At 52.8% G+C, this 25,447-nt stretch overlaps 1 protein-coding gene across 8 annotated transcripts in view; it reads right to left on the reverse strand.

The window, feature by feature from the left end:
- Window positions 1–986: 986 nt before the first annotated feature.
- Window positions 987–25,447, reverse strand: part of PRR5L (proline rich 5 like) — a 73,894-nt gene continuing 49,433 nt past the window's right edge. For 6 of the 8 annotated variants that reach the window (XM_019470126.2, XM_053899829.1, XM_053899828.1 and 3 more), the window contains 4 exons: window positions 20,547–20,638; window positions 17,223–17,360; window positions 12,232–12,358; window positions 987–3,782 (listed from right to left, as the gene is read on the reverse strand). In XM_019470126.2, coding sequence (XP_019325671.2) covers window positions 3,388–3,782; window positions 12,232–12,358; window positions 17,223–17,360; window positions 20,547–20,638 — 752 coding nt within the window. In that variant the 3' untranslated portion in view covers window positions 987–3,387. Of the gene's footprint in view, window positions 3,783–9,086; window positions 9,527–12,231; window positions 12,359–17,222; window positions 17,361–20,546; window positions 20,639–25,447 lie in introns of those variants that run through there. The other 2 variants (XM_019470134.2, XM_019470132.2) reach the window with 2 other exon arrangements.

Below are 25,447 nucleotides of genomic sequence, written 5' to 3' on the forward strand. Positions count from 1 at the left end.
GGCGATAACTGTGTGTTGTTTTCAGCCACTCAACGCCATTGCCATTGGCGGCCATTTGTGATGGCAGTGACAGGAAACACAAGCAGATTATAACGTTGGGCATTTCAGAGAGAACTTCTCTAGCCACCTCACCCAGGATTGCCCTCTCATCGCACCCCCCAGCCACTGAGGTTTGCATTTGATTTCCTCCGGTGTCTTTTGTTATTTGAAACGCCTGTGTTGATCCGATTGCCCACCTTCCCCCATTAGACTGTCTCCAGGAGGGCGGGCACCTTGCCTGGCTGTCCATCACCGCATCCCCAGCTCCAAAGCAAGTGCCTATGACACAGTGGCCGCTCCACAAACTCCTGGTGGATAGATGAGCGAGTGTGACGGTGCACCAGTGACACGACCAGAGATCTGCCAAGGCACAATATACAGCAGCTCTTTCCCACCACATAGCCTCTGAAGGCTCAACACAAATGTACATGCTCTCCCCCTACCCCCAACCCCCCACTCTCCCCCGGGATGCTCAGCTCAGGTCCCACCTCTTTGAATGCTCTTACTAATCAGCCTTCAATCTCAGGCCAACTCGGCTCCAGCCCTCCTAGGAAAACACACGCAGAGAGTAAAATATTATGGATTCCCTCTGCCAAACAGATCGGAGGGGAGCATATGACGAGAGAGTCCATGAACAGACATGGTTAAGTGTCCCCCTCCAGGTTAAAGGCTCGGGAAGAGCCCAAACTGGTTTTAGAAGAGGCCTTGCCTTCTCAGACTTTGTTCGGTGTTTTCCAAGCTTCGCAGACAGGCCGCCCCTCCAGGAAATGACTTGCCGATCCAGCTGAGGACGGCAAACAAAACCCAGGGGACACTGGCTGAGGTCAGGCTGCTGCCTAATCCTGGAGTGGAAGCCGGCACAGAGAGCGTGAGGACAGGATGCATGAAGAGCTGGGGGCGGTGGCGCTTGCAGATTCTGTCTGGCCACACAGCACGGGGACAGGGAGGACGTGTACAAAATGACGTTTATTGAATCTATTTTGGAAACAGGCAACATGAAAGGTTTTTGGTTTGTGAGCTCACTCAGAGCTCCGAGTCGTGTTAGCTTCCTGTCATTAGAACTCAGCCACTGGAAGATTCTAGCTTCATCTTCTAAAGGGGCAAAAAAGTGGTTGCAAACACTGCAGCCATCACTCTTGCCATAGCTCAGATGGCTAAAATGCCCATAAGCATCAACAAAATGGTGTGTGTAGTCTGAAATATTTACAGTACGAGATCAGGCAGGTACATCAAAGGTGAAGTTGTAAACTGGCGAACAGTCATCAGCAAGAAAGTACAGTGGGTCTGGACCGACACTCCCATTCTCATCCTAAGAGCTGACACGTTTAACCGATGACTGCTGTCCTCATCAGGGGCATTTAGTATACGGACAAGGCATTTAAAAGCATATAGACCTTGAACGTTGTAAACTAAAAAGCAAACCCAAGCCTGATTAATTACCTTGCCTGGATCAATAAATACTAGTCCCAAGTGCCAAGTGTACCAGTAAGGACACACACCATCAGTTAAATAAATCATCATGTTGTTACTTACTGACGTTCTATTTGCTAACGCACGTTAGTCAGTTTGTGGACTTTATCCAACACGTACACAGAGATAATTTTTTTGTTTGAAATTCTCAGAAGACCTCCTTTGGACACTTCTCTTCCACCCTCTCTTAGAAGAATAAAAATGAGACAACTTCTTAAAGTTTCCAAATCAGAAGCCATCAAGAAAGCATGACTCTGGTCACGTTCCAGATCTTCACCCAGAAGGGATGTGCCATCAAGGCTTCGATGTGCTTAGAAGGCCTCTTCCCCTGCTGGCAGCTTACACTGTCCTTGTCCTCTCCCAGCCTCCTCCTGCCATATTGGAGGCCAAGCTGGCTCCTGTCTCTGAGATTTTATAAACAGTTTCCAAAGACCAACAGCACACCTAAAAGGTGCCAGAAGGGTTCGGGGGATCCTTCTCGCTTTTCTGGATGTGTTATCAGTGAGGCCAACAGGCAGATACAAAGAGAAGAACAGGGGTTCTAGGTGGATCAAAAGCCCAGACCTGGGGGAGCAGTGTTAAGGATTCAGCACAGTACCAAAGCCTGCTGCCCCAAATAGCATTTTGAGAGCTCAGATGTTAGAAATTCCAGGCACTTCTGGCATTTCTTTAATCACAGGGAATGAACATCTCTCCAAAAGGTCCTGCCCACATTTCCCCCATCTCCCTCTATGGTGAAGCATTGAGACATTCCATTTGCTGCCACCCTCTGCTCACGAGGCAAAGTGAGGCTCCCAGCCTCAGTGCTGTCGACCGTGACACTCACAGACACAGGCCGTTCTGGATTCAAGTCCAGTGGCTTCCGGCGCTCAGCAGCTGATGAGCCCTGCCCACCACGGATCCCCTGCGCCCTGAACAACTTCCAGGCTCCTTTCCTAGGGGGGCTATTTTCTAGTTTGAGGACACACCCCACTGGAAATGAGCAGTGCAAGATCCTACGTGCAAATATTTGCAAACACTTCCTTTTGAAACGATGCACATTTACAAAATTCAAGTCAAATCCAGGAACAGACTAATTGGTTGGTTATCAGCTGGCCCCTCACCCACAACAGGAAAATGGTCAGTGTCTGAAATGAAAGAGGAATGAAGGCACCAGCTACTCCACCAAGGAGGTTAGTTCCTTGAGCTTGGTGGGGAGGCCTGAGAGGGAAATGCTGAGGCTTTGTCAAAGAGGGGACTTCCTCAGCCCCGTAGCCCTCCTGGGCCAAAAGGCAAAGGTGGCAGGTAGGATCTGGATACGGGTGAGAATGGCCCTCACCCGCGTGAGGGGGGCAACTCTTTCCAGTAATTGTGAAACTAAAATAAGGAAAGTACACTCCCAGAGTCGTGCTTGGTCGGGCTGCTGCCTCCTTCCACTCCCCACAGAGTAGGCGGGAAGGACACCCCTCCACTACCTGTTCTCACCTGTGAGCCCCGCATCACAAGAACCTAACGGGGAACTCCAGAGGCCGATGCATCCTCGCTGGCTTTGTGTGTGGCTCAGCCGACGTCCTGCTATCATAACGCCAGGGGGGCCCTGGGCCGCATCATTGGGAGTGTCGGACAGTCCACTATCTGGGAGAAAAGCCCAGAGAGAGGGGTCTGGAGTCAGGCAAGCAGAAAGGGAACATTAGGCAGTTGGGTCTGTGTGGCTGTAAAGAGATGGTCACAGTCACAAAAACAAAGAGGTTCACACCCGGGATTTCCACTAGGGCACTTGGGCTAGGCCTGACACGGGCAGCGTCACCCGCAGGAAGAGCCCCTTGGTGAGCCCCTGGGGATGGGGCGGTCCTCGTGTTGGTGACCAGGCCGGAGCTGGGAAGTCCCAGAGGCGGGCATTCAGCCGAGGGAAGCACAGTTCAGCTCAGAGTCCCCCTGGCTGCCCCCTGTCACCTCCTCCAGCTCATCAGGGCTGTCGGTGATGTTGGGCTCACTGGAGCACTGTCGGTGGGGTGGGGAGAAGCTGGGCGGCAGGAGCAGACACTTGTCCTCACCGCCAGGCTCCTCGCCTAAGCCTGAGTGCATCATGGTGGCCATGGCCAGCAGCTGGATGTCTGAGTGGGCGTTGGCCACCGTGTGCCTTCGGACGCTGCCACACTTCTCCAGGTAGGCCTCCCCCTCTTGCTCCGTCAGAGGGGTCAGAGCCGTCTCATTCGGCGGCCGGCTGATGGTGGTCGTTGGGGAGGCGTAGTTCAGGACAGCCACCTTGGGCCGGACCCTGGAGTGGCGTCTCGCTGCAAGACAAAAACCAGCACAGGCGGTAACTGCTAGGGACACAGGGTCAACTGAGCCTACTCATCAATTTGGGGGAAGAGGGAGGTGGTGGCTCCACCTTCCGGAGTAGCTTGAGGCACAGTTCGGCTGGATGCAAGGGAGGAACCAGAAAGGTCTGCCTGCTTCCCTCGCAGCCTTACTTGCCTGCGCCCGACACTGCCCCGCCGACATTCCCACCGTAGTAGGGGTCACCAAAGGGCTTTCCGGGACAGACTAGCTTCAAGGGGATCTCCCCTCCTTCTCAGCTGCTGCCTGAACTTCACTGCATTTGCCCTAAATCTCCTTTCAGCCGGTCTCCTCCAAAGGCCTGGGCACAAGCTGGACCAGCTTCTACAAGAAAACCCCCAGCTCTGTGGAGCAGGAAGTGGCCTCCCCAGTGTCAGCAGATGAAGTGGAAAAGGCCCCAGGAGCTTAAGGTCCAGCTTACCCGAGGGGGCCTCGGCTATTAAAGCTAGGGAATGGGACGTCCTCCAAATCATCTTGACTAGGACTATAGCACTCCCCTCCCACCAGGCCACTGGCCCGAGACCTATGTGCTGTTCACGTCCTACTCGCTTCCAACAGCCTCTGGCACCATCAAAGAACGGGCTGGGCTCCACGGATGGCCCCCGTGGAGCCAGACACACAGAGGAGGGCTGGACATGAATCATCACCAAACCACTGCTGCTTGAGCTCTCCCCACATTCTAGAAACTACGCTAGGCCTTGATATGCACTCATCTTTTGACTCCTAAAAACTGAGCTTAAGTCATGATAGGTTTATTGGCTCCCACTTTACAGATGAGAAAACGGGAGTATCAGAGAGGTGATGACTTACCGACGTGTGCATCGCTAGAACGCGGTATAGCGGGGAGTTAAGGGTGGCCTCCCTGCAGACGCTGCTCTTCCCGGACACCCACACAACACGCACGTAACTACAATAGGCTGAGTACTGCCAGGGAAGGAAGGACAAGCCAAGTGCATGGGCTTCAGAGGCAGGGACAAGTGTATCCATGTGTCAGGGCGGATGTAGCCCGGAGCCGGTCTTCAGAGTAGCAGAGCTCCCAGAAGGGAGGAGTGACAGCATTCTGAGCAGCGGAAACAGCCCGAGCAAGGTGCCCGGGACAGGTGCGCCACTGGGCCCCAGCCTGGCCGAACACTGTATGCATGAAACAGTGGGGACGTGCACAAGCAGGCGGATGGCCCTTGGTCCTGCAGGAGGGCCCCTGAAAGCCAGATGGAACCATCGGTGATCAGACAAGCCCGGGGATACGGCGCAGGATGGGGGCTGTGCTCCAGGAAGATGCACCCCGCAGGAGTTATGCAGGGTTGGAGCCCGAGGGCCCAGAAGTGAGGAAAGCCAGGATCATGACAAACCTACATCCCCTCCGTGTCAGGGAGGTCTCTTCCCCACGCTCCTGGAGAGGCAGCCCACCTCTTCTCTCACGTGGGCCCTTCATCTGTATCACGAGTGGGATGAAGGACCCCAGCGAGAGACAGGACTGACAATGGAGGGCTGAGGACCAAGTGGGTTCTGTTCAACCTCTCTCTTTCTACCGGGGCATACTTCTCCCGTCTTTCCAGCCACCCACCCCATTTTCCCATCACGACTTTCCACAGCTCCCATGTCCTTGAGACCCTGAAGGCCCCCCCAAAAGCACCCTCTCTCAGCAGGGGGATGCAGCAGGCCGCAATGGAGAAGTGTGACAGGGCTGCTATTCCTGAACACTGGCAGGATCAGAGGGGAAGATTTAGTCCCTAAAGAGAAAGCAAACAGTGCTGCTCAGAGACTGTCCTTGGGGACACACGGCCCACTCTGCTTTAGTTTACTCTTGGCTCTTCCTGTGGGTCTGGAGGGCCCAGATGCACACTGTCGTCACTTCCAGAGCTCAAGCTCCTAGACGGGCATCACAGTGAGATAGGCCATGTCCCCTGCAAAGCTCTCCGCGACCCCTGTCACTGGACGGTTCTGCATGTCCTTATATACACATATATGCACAGGCAGTGACAAGAGAATGAAATCTTAAGCCTTAGGATGGAGTCACCAAGTCTGCTGGCTCTGAGCCCAACAGGAAATCTTTGGCAGGTAACTAATTATTTCTCAAGACCCAAATAATATGTAGAATTTTACTGTGTTCCCATCCACTTTCTCACTGCTGAGTCCCAATCTCCCTTTGAAACACCAAGGCTACTCTCATTATTTCCATTCTTCAGATGAGGAAGACTGAGGCTCAGCCCAGCTCTCATAGGCTCTCAACAGCCATGCCCAGACTTTCCCCACTGCATGCTATTGTGTCTCAGGGTTCCACTGCTGCCTGACCCCCCCACACCCCCACCCTCTGATGCCAGGTAATAGCAAACACTGTCCCCTGAGGTGCCAAATAAGAGGCTGCTACTGGCTGGGAGAGGCTAGTTCAGCGGCCTTTCTCTTTGGGGAAGAGTGAAAAGGAGAGATGAGGTGGCAAAGAGCGACCAAGAAGCAAGGATCCCATTAAAGAACGATCCTTAAAAAAATGCCCTCGAAAACCATCCATTCATCCCCTGCTATTAGAAACAAGCACTTACGACCGGCAGTTGCAAAGATCTGTGTTGTGGCCCAAACCTTCAACCAGCTGGGCAGGAGACTGGGCTAGACTGTTCGGTGAGCATTTACTACACGAAGATCCAGGAAGGCGAAAGAGCTAGAGCAAAGGCTGGGCTGGGCCCAGGACACAGGGTAAGTTGAGGGCATGGGGGATAGATGAGGGACACACACAGCATCTCTGGAGGAAATGAGGATTGTTTGATCGTTTCCAGGGGCCCTACTCCAGTAGAATGAGCCAGGAAGGGTGTTTCAGATGGGTGCCTGGATGTTCTCCGTCTCTCTCCCACATTGTTAGCCAAGAAGCCCAAAGTCCTGGGGGCGGGGGGTGGGGGGTGGTGGTTAACAGGCAGAAGAGACAAGAGAGACCACGTTAGCTGCTGCTGCAAGCTGGAGCCACAGTGAGGGTGGCCAACAAGGAGGAGGGGGTCTCCATGACATCTGCCCTCTCCTGCCCCAAACGCTCTGAACTGCAACATGCAAAACACTGTGGTCGCTGCTGGGAGGGAGAAATGTGAATCTGACATGGGGCCCGCCTCAGGGGCCTGAGCCCAGTGCACGTGTGTGTGTGTGTGTGTGTGTGCACATGTGCATGTATGTGGTGGGGGGTTGGGTCAATGAGCATCTAGTACGTGCCACATACTGTATCAAAAAAGGAGGTGCCTCACCGACATGGTCATCTTCTGACCATTTTGTAGAAAAGGAACCTGAAGTGAAGATGTGAAATAACTTTCCAGCCAGTCAGCGGTATAATCCGGATTCAAGCCCAGGCCTCAAGGCAGAGCTCCTGCATGCCCACTGGGAAGCCTACACACAAGTACCTGTTAAAACCAGATCAACAAGTGGGGGCACCTGGGCGGCTCAGTCGGTTAAGCATCCGACTTCAGCTCAGGTCATGATCTCACGGTCTGTGAGTTCGAGCCCCGTGTCGGGCTCTGTGCCGTCAGTCCAGAGCCTGGAGCCTGCTTCGGATTCTGTGTCTCCCTCTCTCTCTGCCCCTCCCCCACTCACGCTCTGTCTCTATCAAAAAATGAATAAACGTTAAAAAAAAATAAAACAAACAAACAAAAAAACCCAGGTCAACAAGTGTGGAATTGTTGAATCACTGTATCATACACTTGAAACTAATATAACACTGCATGCTAACTCTACTGGAAAAAAAAAAACGAACAAGGTCAACGAATGACAGGGCAGAGGTACAGGCAGGAGCTCTCTGAGGAGTCAGAGGAGGAGAAGTCTTGAAGAAGAGTCATTTCGGATGGGCCTGCTCCAGAGTGACTGACGGATGGAACCCAGACATTCACTCACACACTCACTCAGAGCAGACACCTATGCTAGGGCCTGGGGTACAAGAGGAACCACACATTCCCTGCCCTCGACGAGCTAACAGTCTAAGGGGGAGACTGACAAATCATCAGGCATGACTACGCAGCATGGCAAGGGTCAGGATGCGGTCCGGGGAGAGGCACATACAATTTCTCATCTGGAGGCATTCCAAGGGGGCCAGGCTGCCTCTAGCTGGGGACCGTATCATAGCAGGTAGCAGCTCTGCCTGGGCCCTGCCCTGAGACAGGGTGGCATCTTCCTTCTCTGTGCTCAGCTCTCTGCAGCTCAGAGACATCAAGTAACTGACTCTAGGCCACACAGCCAAAGCGCAGCCCTTGTGGTTTCTGAGGCCCCGCTCCTTCTGGCCTTGCCTCTCTCCTTATGGCTGTTCCCTGCTGATGACTCACAGGAGAGGCCTAGGACTCTTCCTTCTGCCTGCTGGGTGGAGTGTTTTGGTTCCCAAGACTGGGTGTGGGCAGAGTGGAGACCACAGGGGCCGCTGGGCTGTGCCGAGTCCCCCGGGGGCAGACAGCGTTTCCTCGATAAGCTCCCATCAGACTCCAGAGTCAACCTCAGACAAGCACGTCAGCTGCGGCCCCAGTGGGGTCAGACCACAGGCCAGGCTGAAGCTGAGACAGCTACCCACACTGTTGTTGCCTATCATCTTCCCGGCCTTCTCATTTGTACCCGGGAAAGTCAGGCCTTGCCACTCAGAGAAGAAAATCTCCCTTTAAGAGGCTGATAAAGCTGTGGTCACCCCTCGGGGGCTGAAATGGGTCCTTCCCTTGCAACGGTACCCTTTGAGCTGGGAGAGGAGCCGTGTCCTGCCACCTGGGCAGGCACCCACCTCCAGACCTCCTCCTCCTCCTCCTCCTGCCTTTCACACGGGGTGGGGCAAGGGGAGCCTTTCTGCCTTCATCACTCCCCAGGCGCCCCACTGAGCTCTGGCATTCATCCCCCTACACCGGAGCCAGCAATGGCAGTTCCTTTCAAACCCCAGAGAAGCAAAGCCTGGATGAGGCGGTCCTCGGGCCCTTTGTGGGGGACTCCGTTCCCAGGCCTTTGATCTCCCAAGCTCGAAGGAGTGGCCGCCATAATGCGGGTATTGTGCTCTCTGCACGCCAAGCCCATTGTGGACGTCCCTCTCCAGGCCCAGGCACCTGAAAGCCCATGAATGCCTACTTGTCACGAGGAGAAGTTACAGGGTCTTGAGGAAAAGGGCCCTCCCCTGGAGACACAATGGAGGAAGATCTGTGGGAGGCCAGGGCTTTTGTGTGAGAGAAACACAGCACGGCTGAGTGTTCTGAGTGTTTGCTGGGGGGCCCGGGAGGCAGCCAGGGCAGCAGCTTGGAGACTTCGGGAACTAGAAAGGTAGGATGTGGGCCTGGCCTCTGACAAAACAGTTTTGTTTTTGTTTTTGTTTAAAGATTTTACTCCTCACCTCCACCTCCCCACAGCTCTGGAAAAGGGACTGCTTTGGAGAAGAGCCACATTGCACACACAGTTGCTCCCATGAGCCTCAGAGTCCTCTCTCTCTCTCTCTGCCAAGCCTCGTATATCAGGGGGTGAGGCTCGCTCCTCACACCCATCGGCCTGGCTCACAGGAAGAGAGCCTTCCCCAGAATCCCCGTGGGGTCAAGCGTGCCTGGACAGGCGCGTGCAATGAGGGGCGCCCCCTGGAGAAACCGCTTCTCTGTCTCTGGTCATCTACTCCACGCAGCCCTGGGGAGGTCTCTTCCGGAGTCTGAGATTGAGGCAACCACAGCACTCCCCCACCCCTCAGCAGGCTGTGCAAAGAGGACAAGTGCCCGGTCAGCACCTGAAACATGACAGGCATTTTGATAAGTGGTGGCTTTTGAGATGAGCGCTCTAGCTGCCCTCGACTGCTCCTCACCCCTGGATGCCCCCCATCCCCTTCCCCTTCCCCGCCCCACCTTTGCTCCCCTCACCACCACCCCCGCCCCCGCCCCAGCAGACCACGGCAAAGCCCTCCTGTGGCTTCACACTTCAGTTGGTGGTCTGCACGCTCCTCTCCTTCAGGCAGGATAAACATCATGGTCTCCATGTTTTACTGAGGGGAAGACTGAGGCACAGAGAATCCTCACTTTATCTGGCAAAGGGGTGTCCTCAACGGGGAAGAGATCCATTGTAGCCATGTCAACTTTTTAGTATCCAGAGGTTTGGGGTGAAATGTCTGGCCCCGGAGCCCTGAGGAGCTAAGGAATGAGGGGGAAGGATCACCTCCTCAGCTGTCCCTCAGTAAAATCACAATGACCTTCTAGAAACTGACAGGGGCGGGGGGAGGCTGGAGCATGTAGGATAACTGGTAAAGTGCAAACAACCTGGGGCTTTCAAATCCCAGCTCCAACAGCCAAGTGACCTGAACCCTCAGCTGTAAAATGGGAACAATGGTGCCCACTCTGCGGTATGGTCTCCAGCCCACCCAGCATAATGCCCAGGATGTAGTCTGTGGCCTGTGCCTTCCCTGGCCACCAGCCACTTTGCAACTCTGACGGTATTTTGGTTTTTCAAATGCTCCAGCCCCTCCCCCCGCCCCCGCCCCGTTCACCACTCTCCCTACCCCAAAGGCCTCCCAAAGATCTTTCCCTCTCCCTGGGATAGCTCAGCAAACAGCGAAGGGAGACTACCTCAAATCCATCCTACAGGACTCAGCACAGGTATCACTTCCTTTGGGGAGCCTCCCCTGGTTCCCCCAGTCCAGGTGAAGTGCCCCTGCCCTGGGCCCTGTGGCCGATGTACTTCCCCCATTCAGAGAACTTGTTCACTAATGAGTCATGATGTACTGTCTGAGACCTCCTCACTGGACTGTGTGCACCACAGGGCAGAGATGGGTTGGTTTTACTCGTGGATATACCTGCAGCACCTCCTAAGGTACCAGGGGTAAGGTTTCAGTATACATTTGCTAAAATAATCATAATCAAACACTCCATAAGAGTCATTTTCTTCCCCTTCTGTCCCTCCTGAGACAACGCCCCACACAAGGATTCTCCTTGGTATAAAAAAAAAAACAAAACCAAAAACCTCAGGCCTTTGCTTTATACTTTGACAAAAGGATGTATTATCCTAACTGGGAAGCCAAAGGTGTCCCCTCTTGGAGTAAGTACTCCCAGAGCAAACTTCCAAATCTGTCCCTGTTCCTGGCTCTAGGCCCAGCCAATGGCAAAGTCCCCGATGTGGCCCAGCTCACCTGATGGTGTCCTGACATCTACCCGGATCCTCCCGTCCCAAAGTGGGTGAGCCGGCAAGCCAGTGGGCTGAGCTGAAGTAAGAAGGTGGGCTCCAGGGAGGGCATAGCAACGTGGCACCCCGCTCACGGCCAGAGAGGCAGGGGACGGTTTGCCCTCAGCCGCCATTGCTACTCTGGCTCATGCCAGCCCCTGGGCGGAATGAGTGAGTGAGCAAGGGTGGAAGAGAGGGCGGGGGAAGGACCGGGCAGGCGGGCTGGGCCAGCACCCCAGTTGTGCGGTGGCTGTGGCTAAGCTGGTGTCTCCAGAGAAAACACACGAAGGGGCCAGGAAAACTGGCAGCCAGCCCTGCTTTGCTTGCAGTAGTGAGGCCCAGGAAGGGGTAGGAGCCAGGCTGGAGGCTGTTCCTCTGCCCTTTTCTTTGACGCTCGGCTGCAATTCCATTAAAGCAAGGAGAGGAGGCAAAAGATTCCCAGTTCAGGGAATTGCTTTTCACCTCTGCAGCTCTGTATGGGCGCCAGTCAGCCCCGCCTTGGGGTGCAACTGCCTGTCGTCCATCCACTAAGTATTTTTTGAGTGCCTACTATCACCAACCACCATTAAAGTCACTGGGGATAGAAAAATTCCTGCCTTTGGGGGACTTTCATTTCAAAGAGTGACAGGAATGTGTCTTATGATAAGCCTGTTATACGGCTATTTCCCCATCTGGACCGTGGTTTCACAGAGAGAAGGAACAGATCCCGTTCACCTCGAGATTCTCCAGGGGGCCAAATGCAGAGCCTGACGCTAATGCTAGCCTTACAGCCACCAACAGGATTTGTCCCCCAGTCCAGGAGCCCCTTTCCTTGGCATGTGGGCCCTGGCAGTACCTACAGACAAGGAGGGGGTGACAGCAGCTCAATTTCATCTGTCCCTGGCAGCACATAAAATGAGTTGGCTTCACATTTCAAGCTGCTTTCAAGGGAAAATCCATCACGGGTGGTTTCTGCACTCGAGTGTGTGGGGTGTGTAATAAGGCATAGTTTCTGGTGATCAGATACAGGAAAAGTATTGCAGGCCCACAGAGAAGATCAAAGCCACTGATCAAAGATGTGGATCAGACAAGCAACACCACAGAGGCACAGTCCCTGGGGAGGCATCGTCAGGCGGGGAGGGTTACGGCCACACAGGCCAGCAGGACACAGGAGTGATTACCAGGCACAGATTTGCACGGACCCACATCAGAAGCCAAGGGCTTGGACATAATCCAGGTTCAGGAAAACAGAGCTGGCAGCATTATCACCAAAGCACCCGGCAGCCCGAGAGCCTTGCCCCTTACCCAACATAAACGCGGGACCCGAGACACCGCGGTCCTCACTGATGCCGAGAAACGGAGACACCACTTGCTTCACCAGTTCCTCCAGCTGCAAATAACCCTCACTTGGGCCTGTGGGCTCGTGAACACTCTGGAAATAAACATCCAAGAGAGACAAGGGTCAGTCAAAAGTTGCCAGGGCCAGCTGGCACTCAGCCACCAAGTCCTGATTGCCTTCCTACTACATTCAAAGTGGTGACACCAGCAGGCGGCATCGCTGTGGCTGGAATGAAGGAAACTGAGGCTTAAAGCCCGAGTCATTTGCCATGGGTCACAGGGATCAGAACTGTCCAGGGCAGGTGGGACTGCCCACTTTGGTCCCAAGCATGTAATCCCACCCCACTGCCACAATGCAGGCACTTTACACGGACCAAAGCAGAGGCCTCTCAACAACGCAAGGAGCCAGGGACCCTCCCTCATCGTCCACCTTCTACAGATGAGGAAGTAACACCCAGAGAGCTCAAGTAACTTTCCCAGGAACACTCAGCTGGTGAGTGGCAAAAACCTGGGACTGGAATGCCGGCTGTCTGGCTCTGAACCCATCTTACTGCCACTTGTTAAGGAGGTTAGAAAAGAAAGGGGGACAGAATATGGAAAAATCCAGAACAGTAGAAGAAAGGGAGAGTCACTGTGGAGCCAGACAGATGTTAGGCACCAAGATGAAGAAGAGTTAGTTCAAAAGCCCAACAGGACAGGAGTCCTCAGGGCTAAGCCTGAACAGACACCAACTAAAACACATGACAATGGTCAAAACCAAAAAGGAGACAAAACATGACGAAGGTTCTCTAGAAGACCAGTAGACTCCTAGGGAATCCAATATCTTGCTGGAAAGGGCTCGAAGCCTTGCTCTGTGTTGAGGGACTGTGGAAAGGCAGAGAGAAAAGGCTCCGTGGGGGCTCCCCTCGGCCATGGAGGACGTCCCACCAAATTCTCAAATTGGAATTGATGTTACAATCACCTTTACCTAAAAAGTAAAAACTCCTCACTGTGCTGGAATTTTCAGGGATTAGAGGACAAGATGGTGGAGGGGTGAAGCGGGAAGGGCCCATCCCACAGGTGGGGGAGGCCTGGGTGGGGTGGAGGCTCCCCTGCACACAGGCTGACTTGGCCCCTTGTCAGCTCCCCCCACCACGGAGACAGGGATGGCTGGGGGCAGTGACAGGGAAGGAGTGGCTTAAGGAAACACAAAGGAGGTTGCGGAAGTGGGCTGTGGGGACAGAAGACTTGGAGGCTGGGGCTGGGAAGGGGTGGGAAGGGAGGAGATGCAGAATAAACACGAGTGGGCCTCAGACTCCCTAGCACTGGCAGGGCACAGGGGACAGGGGACGGTGGGAAGAAGGCAGGATGTTTCTCATGCCCCCCGGGCTCTAATACTCCTCAGCATGGGCCGAAGCCACGGAAGCAAAGGGGAAAAGCACAGGGCCTGCTTCACTGGGGAAGGAAATCCTCAAGGCCACAGAGGGGAGAGCGGAGCCTTGTTAATGCTCCCCGGGAACCACCCAGGCCTCAAGAGTGTAGCAGTTTCAGCCCCAAAACCACCTCGACTGGTGTTCAGAGCTGAGGAGACTTTTTTCTTTTTCATTTTTTTCCTCCTTGTTATTTCTCAGGGATATTTCTCTGAGATATTTCTCTGTTATTTCTCTGCCTTCTCCTCCCCCGCCCCCCACCCAAGTGTTTCCCCCACTACGATTAATAAACGCTAAACAGAGAGGGGCAACAGAGAAAGGAGAGGAGGCAAGAGGTGGGAAGAAAATGGGTAACAAGTGCATGGTTTGGAGCTGGATGGTTTTCTCCCAGGGTAGCTGCTGGACAGCCTGGCTTGCACACAGCCCTCAGCCTGGCCGCCGGACTGCTATGTATTTGCAAGGCCCAGTGCAAAATGAAAATGTGGGGGTCCGTTACTGAAAAATTATTAAGAATTTCAAGATGGCAGTGGGAGAGAATTAAACTAAGCACAGGGCCCTGCTTGGCATGGGACCCTGGGTGACTGCACGGGTACCCCTCAGAAGGCACTGTTCTAGGATGATCTCAGAACCTGTCTGTACCTGCCAGGAGGAACCAGATCTCTATAGTGGTCAAGACCGCTGGTTCAGCCTCTCCCTGGGGTAGCTTGGGAGCATACAGCCCATAGCAGGGAAGTTGGAGCCCCTTGCGTATTTTGGGGAGGGAGAGGTTTGTTCAGTGACATTTTGGAAGAGCACTGGAAAAGGGAGAGAAGGCCTGAGAAATGGCTCTTTTCTCTGTACGAGTCAGGCAGGGAAAAGCCAGCCCCAGATCTCATGGCACTGGGGAAAGTGGGGGTCTGGGGAGAGAAGGGAGCAATTCTAACTACCGGGACCCAAATTTCCTGCAGTTGGAATGATCCCAGGGCACGGCAACCTGCAAGCTGCATTCAGACCCAGCAGCTGCCATCCTGCTATTCAAGATGACAGACCTGGACTGGCCAAAGATCCCGATTCGTCACTGTCACATTCCCAGCCCTGGGCTTTATAGCTCCCAGGGTGAGGAAGAACGTGGGCCAGAACTAGTCCCACGAGACCCTTGGGGGAAATAATGCCAAATGCCCAGCATTAAAGGGGACCATCTTAGAAGCTTATGTAGCATCTCCCAGGACCCTGGGGGGACTGCTGGGGGGCAGGCAGTTGTAGCTGGGCACGGCTCGGTGGGCAGGTAGCAAGAGCTGAGGACTGGATGACAGATCCAGATCTTACAGATTAGGACGTGACCTTAAGCTGGTTGGCCAACTCTCTGAGTCTCCACCTCATCTGTGAAAACAGGAAAACAGGGACGGTTTCCTCGCCCAACTTCCCAGACCTCTGTCACGACCATGGAGTTTCTCCGACTGTACTTCTGTCCACCAAGAGACAAATCCCAACTACGTGATGGTCACTGTCAGGGGATTTGAGGCCAGAGACCTGGGGTCAGTCCTACTCAGGCTCTTTCTGGCTGTGCCATCACTTGCGGAATGGGTGTTTCGTTCACCCTTCCCCGGGCCTGCTATGTGCTGAAGGAACAAGAGGGAGGAGCAAACATACAGACCTGCCTTGGCCTGAAGGGGACCGTGGACCCTGGAAGACTCTGCTGTGTAGGGAGACACAAAGGGGGTGCAAGTGTGGCTGCAGTTTCCAGGTGAGACTGGGGAGGTGGGAGGACCGGAGGCCAGGGTACAGACTGGGCTGCTCTCCTAAGATCCCACCGGGAACCCCACAGACAGCGGTGCGGACTGGGGGCCAGGATGGATGAAGGAAGCATCTCCCAGGCAAGCAGGCTAACCCCTATGGGGCTTCGGGGGGATGACGGCAGCTTTCTCATGTGATTCTTGGGTTGTCCAATGTGGGAACGTGGTGGGCGTTTCTCATTAGTACAGAGACAGTCCTTTTTGGTCTACTGTCAGCAGGTGGGGACCCCCGCCCCAGTTCTCCCTCCAAAAGAACAAACAGCAACAATAATAAAGGACACCTGTCATCCCTAAAATATTATAAATGGAAGTAAGAGGGGGAAAGCCCAACTCCTCTTTCCCAATTATCCTATCCGAACCCTAAAGGGCTCATTTTCTAGACTTTTTCCATGGGACGCAAGCTCTGCTTTATGCATCCCAGACATGAGCCCACACACACACTTTCTGACCCCCACGCCTTCTCCTTCCCTGCCATAAACATGCCTGAGCTGGCTTTCCAGACATTTAAGCGCCCCCTCGTCCTATTAGGCAGCTCTTGCTCCTCTGACTTCAGGAAAGGGGGAGAATGCCCAGAAGGACGGCCTAGCTTAGACAGCCAGAAGGCAACAGCAGCTGGGGGAGGGGGAGACCAGGGCCCCAAGCCTGCTGTTCTACCCCTGCCAAGAGGGCAGCGGGGTCACCACCAGCCTGACCAAGGATGGAACCGGCCGCCCTGGGGAACGGCTCAGACCTGATGCTGTGGCAGCTGAACTTGGTACAGAGGTGGAGGCATAGTTGCCATCTTCTGGGGCTGTCCCTGGGCTGCAGCTCTGTTTCTTGGGAATTATGCACCCCCGTCCATCGGATCGGGCTCCCTGACGCCATGTTTATGGTACTCGACCCAAGGTCATGGCTGACTGGCAAAGGGGAGTCGTGTAGCCAGAGCTAGACAAATCCAATTCTTTCCCCTGAGTGTACATAGCTCTGAATCTTACTACCTCTTGCTGAGGGAGCTTGGACAAACACACACTTCCCGGGTTTCCATTTCTTCATCTGTAAAATGGGAATAACAACACTGTCCGCCTCATAAGGTGGTCGTTTGGATTATCTGATTCAGAAATCAGCCAGTAGCATTAGCTCATCTTCCCACTGTTGATTCAGAACTGGGATTAAGAGACAACCATCTGGGTCAGCTCTCGGTGGAAACACGGGAGTTGTGTGGGGGATGCCACGTTTGGTCAGGTGCAAACCAAAGTACTGAATACAATTCTGCAGAAGGAGGGAGAAAGGGAGAGACACCAAGTCCACGAGGCACCGGGCAGGGCCAGGAGAGGTAGCAGCAGAGAGAAACAAGGCAAGACTGATAAGTGGTGAAAGGCTGGCAGCTTTGGGGCTTGATGTGGTCTTACTTCTGGCTGTAGTCTCTTAGGGTGCCCACCTGCCCGGGAACCCTCTAGGGAGTTCCTGGTCTGGCTTCAGCTAGGCTACAGCAGGCTCTTGTGGTCTCGTGTGATTTATGGATCACTGACATGCAGGAGAGGAGGGAAGGTGCTTCCTGAATGACAAGACCTGCTTCTCTGGCCCCCACTGGGATCCCAGCAGGGAGCACGGTGCCAGGGGCCTCACAGGCGCTCAGTGGAGGTACAGCAAGGGAACAAATACGCTAAGGCACAGGAACAGCTACACTGAAGAATACGAGCTAAGCTAAGACGTTCAAGTCGTTTGGTGCCTCCGCCGTCCCACAGGGTCTCTTCCTCCCTTGGCCAGGTGGCCACATCTCCACCAGGGCCTCACCCACCTGCAGGACGAGCAACATCTGGACAATGGATGAGGGCGGCTGGGACCGGGCCAGCAGCAAGTCGCCCAGCTTCACCTTCAGCAGGACCAGGTCGCGGAAGCCCAGCAGAGAGATCTGGCGGATGGTCAGCTCCTGGCCCTGGAGAGGAGAGAGGGGGCAGGGCTGGGAGGTGAGAGCCCGCAGAATATGCCACTAACCACGGGGGTTCCAGGACAACCAGTGTGTACAGAGCACCACGATGGGCCGGGATGAGGTGTTTGCAGACCTGGGTGGGGGGAAGACTGCTAAAAAGTCGAAGATTTGGCCCCTTCCTCCCCCCCGTCCTTCCGAATGAAAACTTCATTTAAGATTAAGGTGTGACTCAGAGGTGCCTCGTGGCTCAGTCGGTTAAGCGTCCGACTTCAGCTCAGGTCATGATCTCACAGTTTGTGCGTTCGAGCCCCGTGCTGGGCTCTGTGCTGACGGCTCGGAGCCTGGAGCCTGCTTCCGATTCTGTGTCTCCCTCTCTCTCTGCCCCTCCCCAACTTGTGCTCTCTCTCTCTCTCTCTCTCTCTCTCAAAAATAAATAAAACATTAAAGGAAAAAAAGATAAGGTGTGACTCACTCAATCCGCCTAAGTGACCCAAGATGGTACAAGATACATGGGGGCTATGCTGTCATGGGGGGCAAGGGGCATTCAGGAAGGAGGAAGAAAGGAAGATGGGGGGAAGCGAGAGAAAAGATCAACACTAGCCCTGGCCCCCACTTTCAAGGCTGCTTCCTCAACTTTGCTTAATACAGGGACTCATTTTGACCATGCAGGGTGCAGGCGGAGGATGAACATAACTAATAATCCTAAGAGCTGATACTACCCAAGCTCCATGTGCAAGCCATGACTCTAAATATTTTAGATGGAAGTAACACGTTTAGTCGCCACCCTTTCGGATAGGTACTATTACAAAACCTACCCTGCAGATGAAAACCCTGAAGGACAGGGTTATGGTACTATATCCAGGGAAGAGCTGGATCTCAAACATTAACCGGTTGATTTTAGAGCTGCCAAAGTTTCCCAAAAGAGAAAGGAGGGCCTCTTTCCTAGACTCTCCTTTGCACATGTATATACGGCACACACCAAAGATGGGTTGCTCGTGGGAGAGCCAAAGATATCATCAAGGCACCTGCCAAACAGGATGTAGCTTTTCATCCCACAAGTCTGCCAAGGCTTAAGGAAGTTTTACATTTCCCGTTAACTCCTTAGGGTTGCCATCCCCGCATCCCCCCCTCCCTCCACCAAGAGATGCACACAACCACCACCAGTGCCTTCCAGGCTCGGGTCAACCACCCCCCTCCCTGATTGCCTTCCCCACCGCCTTAAGGTGCTACGGTTGCTACTTTTTGCCCCACACGCCAGCACTCGACACTGACCGCCTGTCTCTTAGGTCTCTGCCCTCGCTTCCCCTCCAGGGTTCCTTTCCCCTTATGAGGTAGGAAGATGAAGGCAAGCTTCCACACCCTTGAACCCAGTAGGTACTCAAAACCACACTGTCCAATGAGGAAGTAGGTGTCAGACACCCATCCAGGCAGGGGGCTCTAAGAAGGATCTAGCCGGACAAACAGACACCTCGGTGTGTTACCACCAGTAGCGAGAACCGCTAACTCAGGGCTTCCCGCGGTGGGGTGTCCGCAACAGCAGCGGCAGCAACAGCACTTGGGAAACCGTGTGTGGCGAAGCGGATGGACGGGCAGCATCACCTGTCACCGGAGCTTCTGATTCTTCGAGAGAAGCAGGACAGTAACGTCCTCAGACCCTCACAGCTGGGCTCCCGCTTGGATGTATGTGAGGGCCCTTCTTGGCCATCTGACGATTGTCCCAGGGCCATGCTCACTCGGATGCCACACTTCCATTCTAAACCCATCTGGATACACCCACCCCTTGAAATTCCATGCCCACCAGGTCCCAAGAGAGAGACCCGGGTCTATACACCCCCGCCAACAGGATGCCAAATAAAACAGAGGATGTCCAGTAGAATGTGAATCATTTTTTAGTAGAAGTACGTCCCAAATGTTGCATTATTCATTGTTGATCTGAAATTCAAATTTAACTCAGCATCCTGTCATTTTATTTGCTAAATCTGGGAATCCTACCCCTAGGTCTGTCTTCTTAGGATCCAGTGCTGGCCTAGTGACTATCACAGGGTATGGGGGCTGAACTGTCTACATAAATGCTGCAAACCCCCTCACGGGGGTAAAGGATGGACCCGAGGATAAAGGAAGGGATCAAAAGAGCAGTGAGCTGTGCAGGCCAGAGGCTTCTACTAAAAATTGTTAGGGGCAGGCCAGAAATGGAAAGGAGCTCTGTAGGCATAACTTCCCAATTTTAAATACGGATACATATTTAAAAGAATTCCAAGCTCCCATAAAATACCATTCAGAGCAAACAAAGCATGTGGGCCCTTAGGTCTGGTACCAGGGTCATTCCTACCACTGTTAATGGCTCAGCTGCTATGCCCCACACCCACACTTCCCCAAAGCCAGGTGAGATAGGAGCCTTAAGCCCAGGGGCGGGGTCGGGGGGGCAGTGTTAATGCAGGACGGAGAGGTGAGTCTGGGAGAGGAACATCGATTGGTACACCTGCCTTCGGGGGCATCTACTCTGCACTGGCAATGCCTCGTCCTGCTATTAGACTCTGCGGAAAGATGGAAGGAAATCACCTCAAGTGTTAGGAGAAGCCCAGGTCACACAATAATACCAAAGAGATGCTACTCACTGCTCACACAAAATTCCACATTTTGCAGATGAAACCGAGCTATGCTCAGAGAAGTGAAATGAGTTTGCCCAGGACCAACTACTGATTCTCAGTCTAGTGTTCTTTCTGCTACATCATGTGGCTACTTGTCTTCGGGAATCCCTTACAGAGGGCAAGAAACATTATTCCTTTCCCACAGTTTGGTACAACAGGAACCCTGCCTTAAAATTGTGCTTCAAAGAAAGGGAGGGGGGAACAAAGAAAGAAAGGGACAGAAAAGAAAACAGTCTCCCTACCCCATCTCTGCTTCTGAGAAGCTGGAAGAAACAAACCACTCCGAGAACATACAAGGCATATTCAAAACCAAGAGGGTGAGGAGAGCCTACAAATTGCTAGTTACGCAGGCGCTCTCTCTTTGCCGGAGGTCAGATGCTAAACACAGACCAGAGAGCCCTTCAAAGAGCTCCGAGGTCCTTAGCCGACTCAGGCACCCAACGTCCTGCCTCTCCCCAGTTCACCAGGAGGCCCGAGCTGGCAAAGGCCAAGGAATGAGACAAGAGTGCTGAGGCCGGCAGGAGGTCGTTCCTCCGAGACTGACCTGAACTGGATAAAATATTGCCTGCAGGGTGGGGAGAGTCTCAGTGAAGAAGTGGTCCCACACTTCAGCCAGAACCTCAATGCGATTTTCACCTACACGAGGGCGAGAAGATGGGAGGGGAGAAAGAAAGAAAAAGAATTTGTCATTACTTGCAGGAGAGGCTAGAGACTGCTCCGTATCAAAGGGAGCATGGGGGCAGGTAACTCATGACCTACATTTCATCTAGGAGGCATTGCTACAAGTAAATGTGGGAATGAGTGGAAAGACTTAACCGAAAAGAGGCAAATATGTCTTCTATCCCCCAATCCAGGAAAGGGAGCTGAAGTCTGGAAATCACAGAACAGTTGCTGCTGTGGTGAGAATGGTAACAACATTCTCAGGCACTGTACTAAACTTCTCGTCTACATTTCATGAATAAACTATTCCCTCACTTTACAGGCTCAGAGACAGGCCAGGTGTCTAGCCTAACATCACACGGCTAGAAGGCAGAGCTGGGATTCCAGAATCCATGCCCTTGACCAACATTATCTGGGACGATCACGTGCACAATTATATATTGTTTTGATTTTCTAATCACTACGACACTGGGTTTTTATTCTGGATTTGAGCTGTTGGGACAAGGAGGTGAAAAGAAGGGCCTGGAAACTGTCACTTCCACCCACTGGTTTGCAATAACCAGCGGGGGGAGGGAGGCAGCATAGCACCTGCAGAACTCAGGCCCCGCCTCCTGATGCTATACTTACGCTCACCCCTGGGATCCTGAGCCATTGGTCAGGCACCGCTCCCAGGCTGGGTGTACATGGGTCACCCAATGCCACCAGAAGGCCGTGCCAGGAACCGCGCACCTGCAGGAAAGGCCGGCACTGGCAGAGAGGAGCCTGCACGGTGGCTGCTTTTTAATGACCTAGATAACAGAGCTGATTGGGCACCGTCTTTGCTCATCTGAGGCCGAGAAACTGGGTCGGCCAAGATTAGACACTGAAAGATGCGTTTGGCAAAACACTGCCAGTTCCACTGAACAGATCTTGAAAGATTCATTTAGCCTCTTCCGCCTATTAATTTAATGGACAATAAAAGCAGTGGCTGGGAGAGAGAACAGAACAAGGGCAGAACCAGCAGCTAGTGGGGCCGAAGATGCGTGGATTTTTGAAAGCTTGGAGAGACACACGCTAGGGGAAAATGCAAATCCATAGTCCCCTGTAATTTGCCTCACAAAGTGCTAATTACACGTTGTTGGAATCACTGATTGACTTCTCTGTCTCCTCTCCTAGAATGGGATGGGCGTCTGGGTCCTGTCTGTCCCGCTCCACCATTATTATTTCTAGTGCCTGGCATGTTGCCAGATCAATAAATTGCTTTTTAGAAATCTTTGAGTGAATGAATCACAAGTATCAAGGGTACAGGCTTTCGCAGATGCTGCGGCTGGTGAGCGAAGGGGGTTAACATTTAGCCCCAACATAGGACAGGACACAACAGGACTTAATAATTAGCTCCAACATTTTCCTTTGCTCTTAGATCAAGGAAACATCTGCAATACGGGCAATCTGGAGGGGACAGTCTGTTTCCTTCTTCTGCATCCTCACCCTCCTTCTCTATTCCCCTAAGTATGTGGATTTTATTTCAGTCCCTCAGGCTCACCATGCTCTGCACACCACAGGGCATTTGCATGTGCTAGTCCCTTTGCCTAGACTATTCTTTACCCCTCTTTCTGCCTCACCTACATCTGCCTATTCTTTTAGTTTCAGCTCCAGCATCATTTCTATAGCAAAGTCTCACCCATGGTTCAAACCTCCCTCCTACAGACTGTATTCTTTTTTTTTTTTAATCTTTTAAATTTTTATTTATTTTTGAGAGAGAGACAGAGCAGGAACAGGGGAAGGGCAGAGAGAAAGGGAGACAGAGAATCCCAGCAGGCTCCAGGCTCTGAGCCCGATGCGGGGCTCGAACCCACGAACCGCGAGATCGTGACCTGAGCCAAAGCCGGACGTCCAACCGAGTCACCCAGGTGCCCCAGACTGTATTCTTAGTACCTGCTGCAGTTACAGTGTTATATTTCATAATGATTTGATTAATCTCTCTCTTCACCACTGGGTTATGAGCTAATCCACGAGGGCCTGGAATCCTAGGATGGTTTTGTTCACCACCATGTCCCCAGCACCTAGCAAAGTGCCTGGTAGATGGCTGAACGAACCAATCTTTTCAAATGTAGGCTATGCTAGTTTGTGGCAGGGAGGAGTCGGGGAGCTCAAAAGGAACATCTGACATGTTAAGCCATCCTGGTACCCAAAACCAAGGTGAACCCAACACCCGGGGAACGTACTGCACAGGAGAAAAGGCTATATTCCAGCTGCTTTATTGATGGCCTGTATCCTAAGCCTTCCATTACAAAGCCCAGCAGAGGCCTTCCCGACACGAAGGAAGGGCAGGAGAATCCTGCAGATCCGTGCCGGTGCCCGCTTATTCCCCTCCACCGCCAGGACGGAGAGCTCGTCAGCACATGAGGTAATCTTTCAACCCAGCAGCAGAAAGGCACCTCTCCTGGGAACCCGGGTCTAATTGCTGGCTTCGAACTTCACAGAGTAATGGAGGTTTTGGAAAGTGTTCAGAGAAGAATGTCCGACTGACACAGGCTAACAAAACAGGGTGACCCCGGGGAAGAAAGAGTTTCAGGGAGGTGACTTCACCTCCAGAAACAGCCCCTAAGGACTTAGCTCCCTGCAAAGATGAAGGGGGCTGCACAGAGGCTTCTAGACAACCACCCTATAAAAACTGTCCTCTAAATGTGCCACGGGAATTTAGATCACCGGAAGCCCATAGAAGGGGAATCAGGGACTCCTTACGGTCAACGCCACGAAAGCTCTGGGAAAGATTCCTGGAAGAAACACGGCAGATCCTGCCCACAAAAGATCAACACAAGGATAAGAGCTGCCTCTGTCCTTTCTGCGGCCATAAGGGACACACGTACAATGTGTCCATAAAACAATCAGGTCAACAGAGTACGGTCTGTTCAGTGATAGGATGGATCCTATAGCAAGGGAATCCTTTCTGTCAAATAAAATCTTTCGTGGGGTTGTAATACATGAAATAAAAAAGTGGAGAAGTTCTGGCTGAAGACAGGAAAGGCCCTTCAAGGTTCTCCACCTCTTTCACTGTGCAGAGGTGACATGCAGACCTCATGGCCAGCACGGACCCGGGGAGAACCCCCGCCCTGGTGCCCCATGGCGTGCTTTAGGGCAGAGGCAGAGAACCTCAGATGACCTTCATTTACCCCATTCAGCACCATTTCTGAGCCTTCACTCCAAATGTATCCGTGTCAAGCGTCACTGGAATAAGAGACATCGACTCTTCCCTGAAAACACTTACAGACCTGGTTTTGCTCGGTATCTTTTTCATGAAGCTGGTTTCCCACACTTGCAGGAGCATGTAGTAACCCCTCAGGTGACTTACAGACAAATAATGTGGCCAGAGACCACACTTCCCTTCCCCCCCTTTACTAGGCAGCCACCTTCCATACTTGTGTACTGGCCCGGCTGTTAAATGCAAAAGGGGCACAAAATCCCTGTCAAAGCCACTCACTTAAAACTAAGGCCCTGGGCTAGTGGGTGTTTACAAGGTTGAAAAAGCCTGAATACAGCTATATGGAAGGAAAACAAGGCTACAAGTTCAGTCAGCTGTCACATATATGGAAGTTAATTTCTAATCTCTATTCTTCCAAAGGTCTGCTGAGCACCTACTGTGGGCCAAGCACCGGAACTTTCCGGTGTCAGCTTCTCATTTGTCTCCTACTTTGTCTTCCCAGGGGACACTTCATGGAACAAGAATCTCTTTCCCAGGGAATGGAGGTGAAAAAAAAAGGGATGCTCTATGGCCTGATACGTCTGGGACTAGTAGAAAATTTGACCTACAGATAGAGGTCTTTAGGCTAAAGTACCAAAAAAAAAAAAAAAAAAAAAAAAAAAAAAAAAAAAAAGAAACCAGTTTGTGGACCTACGGCATGCCAAGTATGGTGCTACGCCAGGTACACTCCTTCTACTCCTTATAACCCCTAGCCCATTTGGTCATTTTAAAAATGATAAAAAACCGGGGCGCCTGGGTGGCTCAGTCAGTTAAGCATCTGACTCTTGATTTCGACTCAGGTCATGATCTCATGGTTCACGAGTTCAAGCCCTGCACTGGGCTCTGTGCCTGCTTGGGATTCTCTTTCTCTCTCTATTTCTCTCTCTCTCTCAAAATAAACTTAAAAAAATTTTAATAAAAATTTTTCAAAAATAAATAATCAGTAAAAACCAAGGCTCAAAGGAACTAGAAACTTGGCAAAAGTCACCGAAGAAGTAGGTGGTAAGCTAAGGTCAGAATCTACCTTGGAGGCAGTTGAGAGGTAGCCCTTGATAGAGTCCCGGGGTTGGCCACTTCTTGCCTTGGTCCCATCTCCCATCTCCATTCAGTGCCTTTCTATTCTGTCTGCTGGGCTCTAAAATCTTTTAAGGCCAGGAATCTTCCATTGCCTATGAAATCATATGCCATTCAGCAGGGGCCTGTTTAGCCTGATGCCCCCCAAACAGGTAGGCCTCCTGTCATATAGGACCTCAACTAAGATGAAAAAGGCCAGTTAGAAATAGCCTGGGTCAGACCAGGGAGAACAGCATGTCAGGATCCATGGTAGAATTTATCCCTCCACAGCGGACCGCCAGCACGCATCCCGTGAAACACCCTTGGCGAGGGTTCTCGGAGAAGACCACCCCAATCCCACCTCATTTTTCAAAATACAGATCTGACTGGCACAGCCACAGTGGCTGGCTCCAAGCAAGTGAGGCCGCTCGCGGGGGGAGCGCGAGACGGGGTGAATCACTCACTTGGAGCCTGCCACTCTTGGACAGAAGCATTTCAGCTGTCCAAACAGC

Source organism: Panthera pardus, unplaced genomic scaffold, assembly GCF_024362965.1.
Source record: "Panthera pardus isolate Hobbes unplaced genomic scaffold, ASM2436296v1 HiC_scaffold_12, whole genome shotgun sequence".
Taxonomy (NCBI): Eukaryota; Metazoa; Chordata; class Mammalia; order Carnivora; family Felidae; genus Panthera; species Panthera pardus.